The 9,890-nt window shown below is 27.2% G+C and overlaps 1 protein-coding gene across 2 annotated transcripts in view; it reads left to right on the top strand.

Moving 5' to 3' along the window:
• The window catches only part of LOC106879478 (neuroligin-4, X-linked), a 615,062-nt gene that overhangs the window by 498,664 nt on the left and 106,508 nt on the right, over positions 1-9,890 (top strand). For both annotated transcript variants that reach the window (XM_089366580.1, XM_052974627.2), the window contains exon 3: positions 3,448-3,633. In XM_089366580.1, coding sequence (XP_089222706.1) covers positions 3,448-3,633 — 186 coding nt within the window. The remainder of the gene's footprint in view (positions 1-3,447; positions 3,634-9,890) is intronic.

The following is a 9,890-nucleotide window of genomic DNA, read 5'->3' as shown; positions in this document are numbered from 1 at the left end:
AAGTGATTGCAGTACGCACGTTTCATGCTACTTCAATTTATTTAAGTAATGTCAGCATTACCTTAAATGCAATATGAAGAGCAATCTTCAGCTGCACGAAAAAATGTAGAAAAAAAGACATATTACAAATGTGGCAACATATTAAAACCAAGTGGGAGAGAGCAGAGGAAGAATATATAAGTCCTTCTTGACATAGCAGGGTCTATCAGGCTAGTAATTGATTCTAGACAAAAGTTTTAACTGTCTCAGAATTTCTATTGTTTCTTATCTAGTGGTGATAGCAAAGGGACAAATACTTCTAAAGAGAGGGAAGGTGTAAGCAGTATGCATGGGCAAGGCTATAGCCTTGCCATGCATACTGCTTACACCTTCCCTCTCTTTAGAAGTAATTGTCCCTTTGCTATCACCACTAGATAAGAAACAATAGAATTCTGAGACAGTTAAAACTTTTGTCTAGAATCAATTACTAGCCTGATAGACCCTGCTATGTCAAGAAGGACTTATATATTCTTCCTCTGCTCTCTCCCACTTGGTTTTAATATGTTGCCACATTTGTAATATGTCTTTTTTTTCTACATTTTTTCGTGCAGCTGAAGATTGCTCTTCATATTGCATTTAAGGTAATGCTCACATTACTTAAATAAATTGAAGTAGCATGAAACGTGCGTATATATATATATATATATATAATATATATATATATGGTTATCGCCAAGCCAACATGGCAGTCCCAAAATTAGGACGAAAGCTGCCGTGAATTTTGCCGTGAATTTTGGGACTGCCATGTTGGCTTGGCGATAACTATTAATTTCCAGTACCGCTGCCGTAGTCTCCTTTAGAGAGACTTAGAAAATATTAATAACTATATATATATATATATATATATATAGTATATATATATGCATATATAATATATATATATATAATATATATATATATATGCATATATATATATATATATATATATATATATATATATATATATATTATATATATATATATATATGTATATATATATAGGTTATGAGCAGTAGTGGTGTCAATTAAACCCAGAGGTTTCAGGTAATGCTGAGTAAGTGCTATGGATAGACCATAGTTAAGCTACAGATTCGGTGATTATGCGAATAAGGGGTGCAACGTAGGTCATATGTCAGCGTGCGAATAAGGGGATTTATTTTTCGTAATGAGATAAAAAAAAAAGCAAGGCTGTGTATTTTTTAGAAACATTTATAAATAGAAGGTCTTACAGCTGTTTACAGGATATTAACTATATACGAATACAATATACCTGCATTCTCTATTTCCTATCATATCTAAATTATATCTAACTCTTGCTTAACCATCCTTTCTCATACCGTCTCCGATAAGGGGATATAATAAATATCCTGGAAACAGCTGTAAGACCTTCTATTTATAAATGTTCTAAAATATGCACAGTCTTGGTTTTTTATATCTCATTACGAAAATCTTATATATATATATATATATGTACAGAGGGTCTCGGTAAAGTGTATACACACTTTGAATACGTACAAAGGCGATATTCATTAGTATATATATATATATATATATATATTCATTAGTATATTTATTAGAATATATATATCGACATACACACATACATATGTTACCTGCCTTTTTATATTGGAATAGTTAACTCTTGTATTCTCTTTTCATGGATGAATGTGACAATTAATCTCTTCAATAAGAGAAGAGTTTTCTTAAGAATAGCAAAATAAGATTAACATATTGAATATCTGTTTAACAATGGACCTTCTTGCGATGGAAATATAATAAGGTGTTTCTAATCCTGTAATGTGTGCCCTTTTCAGGTACTTAATATACACGTTACATTAAAAGGGAAAATCCCCTACGGTCATCATTGACCATAGGATTGCACCTAGAAAATTACCCTCCGAGTCGCAAATCCGGGTAAGGCTGTCTATGGAAGACGAGCAGTCACCCATGTATACTAGCCTCTCCTCTTCACGCCACCGATGTTGTCCAAGGGAAGGGAAAGGCGAATACAGTGTGGCATCGGTAACGTCGCAACTCATTTATATAGCTGAGTGAATGGGAGCAACGTAAAATAAAGTGTATTGCATAAGAGCATAACACACAGCCCGGTTTGGGAATCAAACTCACTACCTCATGATTGTAAGCCCGGGGCTTTAACCACTGAGCCATGTACCTTTAACTCATTACATTATTCCCCTATACATTCAATGTGTCCTTTTAAATGTGGGTGAATTATGACAAACGTAGACACAGTTATGATTATTGATTTATAGCACTTGTATTGGAGGAGGTCTTAAAAATTGTGATACAATGAGTTAATTTATACTGAGCATCAAACAATCTAAGTTGCGTTGGACACTATTTAAATGAAACCAACACATGATTTGCGAGCATTGTGACGATAAAACTATTGAGATAAAAACCCATTAGTAGCTCTACCTCAGAACCCTACTTCAAATGAGAGAAATATTCTTAAATCATAGAAATATATATCATTTACACATTTTTGTAAATACTTAGAAGCGAAGTCTTCGCAACCAATATCAAACTTCAACTTTATCATCGCATCCGTTAAAAGCGCATGAACCTCATTCAGTACATTCAGGTAACTAGATTTAATTCTCAGTAGGTTTCAACTTTGGCAACCAATTTGATAATAACAAACTTGCTATGGTCTCACAGACGTTCAAACATTTTTATATTATCCGAAGGCATTTTGGGGATATACTTATTATTCATCCTATTTTCTTTCTCCAAACAAGTCATGTACCAACAACGATTTGACCTTACATATAAGCATATGAATCTTATCCATGACAACCATATGCAACTTACGATATTGAACTTTGAAGATGGCGCACAGAAAGTTGTCCTTGCAGAGTTTTATCGTGACGTTGTTTCTACCGTCCTCCGTATTTCATCAAGTGTAAAAATAAGAAAATTGTTTTGTCGACACAGAATAACATCGATTTCGCATTTTATATATTTTATGGTCACATTCATTCACTATACTGTGTCTGGAATATGTTCATGAAGGTACAAGTAACTTCAAATCTATCACTTTGCAAAATCAAAAGAACTACATTTAACTTACGAGTGGCTATGATACTCTGTGTGTGTGTGTGTGTGTGTGTGTGTGTGTGTGTGTGTTCATCGATCTTTACAAATTATTCAACCGCCTGTTACTTTACCCAATGCAGGTCTTATGTCAGAGAATATACACGCATCACATCATATTACGTCACACTGTAATATACGCTGATGTGTGAATGTTGGTAAATATATCTATCTAGCAGTTACCCAATATTTTATAGCCAAAAATATTAGAATTATATAATAATAATATATAACTGCATTTAGTATAAACTTGTGTTTTAAAATTTTTATGCACGTATATGAATTGATGAAATTTCTCTATTCTTCTAACAGGTTTCTTGAGCACGGGGGATGGTACTGCCTCTGGTAACTACGCCACACTTGATCAAATCGCAGCGTTACATTGGCTGAAGGAAAACATTGAGAGCTTCAACGGCGACAAGCAGAGGGTGACGCTGTTCGGACATGGTCATGGGGCGGCGTTGGTGAATCTCTTGTTAGTTTCACCTGTTACGAAAGGTCAGTCGAGTCTAGTTTAATTTTCTTGTGTTTTTAACCCACCGTATAAAAGAAAGAACTAAACAAACTATAAATAAATAAATAAAATTCGAAAAAAATTAAGAGAAAACAAAGCAAACAATTAACCAAATTGAAGAAATAACTGAAAAAGTTTGATTGTTTCTCTTGTATTTTTGTACATATTTTTTTCTGTTTTTCACACATTTGTAGTAATATGCATGACGCTGGTGTAAACCTGTCTCACTCTGTCCAAGTTCTTTTGTTCTGCCATTTCTTTTTTTCACTACTATCTATCTCTATATATCTCTACGCTCTCTCTGTCTCGGTCTGTCCTCTATGCCCGTCTTTTATTATTTTTTTATGATTTATTTACTAATTATTTCTTATGATTTTTTCTGCTGCTACCTCCCTTTCCCCCCTCCAATTAACAAATACTCTAATTCTATCAAAAAATTCGATCAAGCAAAAGACTTCACTCACCAACTTTCCGACGATTTTCAGCTTTGGTCAGTGTTTCTATCTTTACTTTTTTTCTTCCCCTTTACCATCTCTTCGAAAACAATCTTCCATATCTCGCTACATCTCGTTATGTTTTTTATACTCTGATATCTTTCTTGTTCTTTTTTCGGTCTTTATTCTCTCTTAATTTATATTCTTTAGTGTCTTGGACGCATCTTTAGTGAACTCATTAGTTTTTCGCTCCTACAACCACTTACACATCTAAATATACTTCGTCTATACTTTCTTTTCGATTTCTTATATATCATTATCCTTACATTATCAATCATAAATCTTCTCTTATATATCTTGTGGACTCTCTTCCTTCAAATCTGCGACTTTTTTTCCTCTATACATTTCTCTATTTTCTACGTGCGATATTCTTGCTAAAAGAGGTAAGAGAGAGAAGTACATGTGTAAGGAGAAATATTTTTTTTTAAATCAAATATCAAGAAATTAAGTTGATACTAAATATATATATTTATTGATTTCATGAAAAACATATCAACAACTATCGTCGATAACGCTATGGTTTTTGCGCTATTACAACAATGTCAGGTCTTAGGAATCTAGTATACATGTATAAATATATATATATATATATATATATATATATATATATATATATATATATATATATATATATATATATATATATATATATGTACATACATATATGTATGAATATATATATATGTATATATATATAAAATATTCTTATGTATATATATATATATATATATATATATATATATAGAAATATATATATATATATATATATATATATATATATATATATATATATATATATATATATATATGTATGTATGTGTGTATGTATTCAAATGTATATACATCAATCGAATGTACAGATATTTGATTTCGAACCGTAGCTAATGATATCATAGACCCTTTATTGCATAAGTGCATTAGTTTAGATAACTTACTGATGTAACTGAATGATCTTAAGGAATATTACAAAAATAATATTTGTTATTTGATGGAAAACAGATTAGTGCATGTATGTTTCCATCGATAAAATTAATTTGTTGTGAACGTTAAGTTTGGATAATACGGTCATTGTTCCATAATGAAATTTATAACATCAAAAAGGTAAACTTATTTCATCAAACTGCACGACTCTCGTTTGGATGTATCAGTTGAAATACATAGATCTACTTAGATGTAATTAGATAAATTACGTTATGCATCAACATATCAACTGGCATTGTTCTCCCTTTTAATTTCTCTTATATAATATCTATTCTTAAGATGATTTCGTTGGCCTGTATTATGTGTGCAGTATGTTGAACGAGATAAATATGTTAACTCCAGTATGTTGAATAGAAATATTAAACACTAGTTTTCGAATCTAATTTGGAAATTTTAAATACATTCCTCTGTAATACAACTGAAGAAAAAGAAGGTTCAAAGCAAAATTTGTTATAAATAGATTGTTGGTAAAATATACAAATGAAATGATTTTAAAATGTTGAAGACTAAGTGCGAGTCTAGGAAGATAATATCGTAGGCTATAATCATGAAGACAAAATGTGCATTTTATTTTATCTGACATAAACCAGGATACAATATTACTGTATGTTTTAGGTAAATATTCATACTCAATTTGCAATACGTCATCTTTATTATGTAGATATAATATTATCGTAGATGTGCAGGTGATTTTTTTTGTCAATGGATTGTTCCAAGGGTACTCAGAAAAGTTTATATTTTGTATTGACATAGTGGTATACATTAGCATTTCGGTGTTTAATTGGCTTTGATGGAATTGTTAAAAGAGTTTATGAGACGATTATAAAAGAAACGAATGAACACATTATTTCTTTGCAATTTAAATTCCGAAGCAAAACCAATATAGGCTTATTGTACAAGATAGCTGATTTTTATTAGACCAGAAATAAACTTCTCTAACGTAGAGAAAGAAGGAAATTCATAGCATATATCAGCGAAGATATTTACATCTATACATCTATATCTATATCTATATATTTATTTATATATATATATATATATATATATATATATATATATATATATATATATAATGATAAACCGATTAACAAACAATGGTATGTCTATATATATGTATATATATATATATATATATATATATATATATATATATATATATATATATATATATATATATATATATATATGTATATGTATATGTATATGTATATATATATAAATATAAATATAAATTTATATATATATGTATATATAAATATAAATATAAATTTATATATATATGTATATGTATATATATATAAATATAAATATAAATATATATATATATATGTATATATAAATATAAATATATATATATATATATATATATATATATATATATATATGTATACACATACATACATACAAACACATATACATAAGATTATTCACATATATGAACTTAATTCTTCATAAAAAATAAGTTAGGTTGTTGCAACTCTGGGTTTACCATTAAAGTCACGTTTTCTTCAAGGTTTAGATAGCAAATGTGTGCCTTTCATTTGTAACTTTATATGGCATCTTGTTCTAATTAAAATTATGTATAAAGATATTTCATCATCTGGTTAAATGTGCCGAGGGATCCTTCGATAAATGTTTGTTTACCATGCAAAATTATGCTCAAAACAGACAGAACAAACAACCATGTGCATATATATTATATTCGATTTAAATAATATCGGTAACCTCTAACTTTTTAAAACTTTTTTTAGTCAGCTATTATTGTCTCGGTTTATAGTTAAGCCATTTAGATTTTGCGTATTTAGTTTTTATCTCATTTCATTTAAATATTTGAATATTTATCACACTTTAATTTAGATGTTGGTTTCTGCATCATTTTATTAATAAAGAGTAAAGAACATCGAGATTACTTGATCAGGCTTTATCATTACATTTCCTATGTTATTTGAGGAAAATATTTTCCATACAGCTTAGCAGTTCTGCATGAAGGAAGTTAAGGCTTAAGTTTATTTTTAATATATGATATTTGTTTTATCTAATATTGTTGTATTTTTTTCTAAACAGAATAGCTGGCTATGCTTATGGCAATTTAGGACTTATTCCCAAATGATTCTCGAAATTTTATGCATGTTTCTTTAGTTGATGGAATACTTTTGATTGAATACTTGGTTGTGTAATAATACATAACATATACATACATTTATATATATGTATATATATATATATATATATATATATATATATATATATATATATATATATATATATATATATATATATATATATATATATATATATATATATGTATATATATGTATATATATGTATATATATATATATATATATATATATATATATATGTATATATATATGTATATATATATATATATATATATATATATATATATATATATATATATATATGTATATATATATATATAAGATATATGTATATGTATATATACACACAACGTAATCTAGTCAATATTTTCTGATGTGTTAACTGAGTCATTTCTCGATAGGTAGTAGATTCATCTCAGTATAAGAGTTTTATCATTATTAACAGGCTTATGAAGTACAAAGCTCCCAATTATTATTTTTATTTAGGTATGCTAAATTAAGTATATATATATATTTATATATACATTCTCACACGCCCACACATAGTATATATATATATATATATATATATATATATATATATATATATATATATATATATATATATATACGTATATTTACATACATATATATATGTATGTATATATATATATATATATATATATATATATATATATATATATATATATATATATATATATATATATACGTATATTTGCATACATATATATAGTCATTATATATATATATATATATATATGTATGTATATATATACACATGTGTGTGTGTGTGTGTGTGTGTTCGTATGTATGTAGAAATATATATATATATATATATATATATATATATATATATATATATATATTCGGAATTCATGATTTATAAATCATATTTACACAAGAAAAAAAGAACAAGCTGAGGAGTTAAAAGTGTTATAACACTAAAGAAAAACACGTCAATCCCAATTACCCAAATTTACAAATGTAAAGCGGCAGAAAGCTTAGAAATTCAATACGTGTAACGTACGAATTCGTAAAATAATTATTATATATAAACATTTGTATTTTTCATATAAATAAAGCAAATTTAATGCTGAGAGGAGGAAAGTAGACATAGAGAGAGAGAGTATAGTGGGTTGTGAATTAAATATTTAATTCCGTTGAACTAAACGTTTGAAATGCATTATCCTGTTTGTTCAGTGTTTAAGATTTCATATATATATATATATATATATATATATATATATATATATATATATATATGCATATATATATATGCATATATATATATGCATATATATATATGCATATATATATATGCATATATATATATATATATATATATATATATATATATGCATATATATATATATATATATATATATATATATATATATATATATATATATATATATATATATATATATATATATATATATATATATGCATATATATACGTATAAATATATCTATATATATACGTATATATATGTATAAACATACATATATATATATATATATATATATATATATATATATATATATATATATATGGAGTCTTTTATGTTGTATCCATGTATGCTATATATACATGCATGCCTATATGTATGTATATGTGCGTACAGATCTTTTCACAAATATTAATGCACTGATATGTGTCATAATGTGTATGATTGCACGTCTACTAAATTCGAGTTCACGCAAAAGAAGAAAAATTATAAAAAACTAATACTATAATCTTCGCATTATTTTCATGTATATTATACAAGTATTTACTGATTTGTTATGAAGAAAGAAAAGAAATTTATTTTCTATGCGCTCAGCATTTCCTATATCTATTAATTAGACTATTGTAAAATGGTAAATTGAAATTGAAAACATTGCTTTTTTTATTTTCTTAATTAATCGTTTGTCAATTATATTGCACACATAAAACTACTATTTATTATTAATCATAATTTTATATATATACAACGAGAATTATGTCTTGATAATCTAGAACAGCGAAGGTGCTTCATCAAAAATGTATATGCCAACTATAAATTTATTCATGTTTGTTTGTTGATGTAACTAAAGGACATATTTTCTTCGAAATATTACTTCTAATTTCAAAACTATTTAGTCACTGGAAATAATATTTATTGGAGCTGAATATGCAAATATTTATAATAGAATAGTACATATTTTGAAAAGAGGAGTGTAACGCTAAAAGAAATGTATTGATTACTTTACAGTGCACCAAATCTTCTATTACATATATAGGTATTTAGAACAATATCTAGGAAATGCATATATCTTTAATTATATTTTCTACATTTACCAAAATTATTCTGGAATTTAAACTATAATACAGTTTCACCCATTTGCCAGGCAACTGCCTTGCAGAAGTGAGCTTATGATATTACGTTCTGTCATCGAATTGACAAGCAACATCTGGTGACTTTAATAAGCGCTAGGTGATTACCATGGAATCTTGTCGGCTGAATAATTCTTGTTGCATACATATGATTTCTTGTTGCATATATACCGAAATTTTGCACAATTATATTGACACTAAGAACATAAACAGCCGTACTAAACGATATAAAGCCTTCAGTACAGCACTAACATTTCCGATAGCCCAAAGCTCTGGGCTATACTTTTTC

This window comes from Octopus bimaculoides, chromosome 19 (assembly GCF_046866305.1).
Source record: "Octopus bimaculoides isolate indiv1 chromosome 19, ASM4686630v1, whole genome shotgun sequence".
NCBI classification, from domain to species: domain Eukaryota; kingdom Metazoa; phylum Mollusca; class Cephalopoda; order Octopoda; family Octopodidae; genus Octopus; species Octopus bimaculoides.
This window is presented reverse-complemented; position numbering and strand designations above follow the sequence as displayed.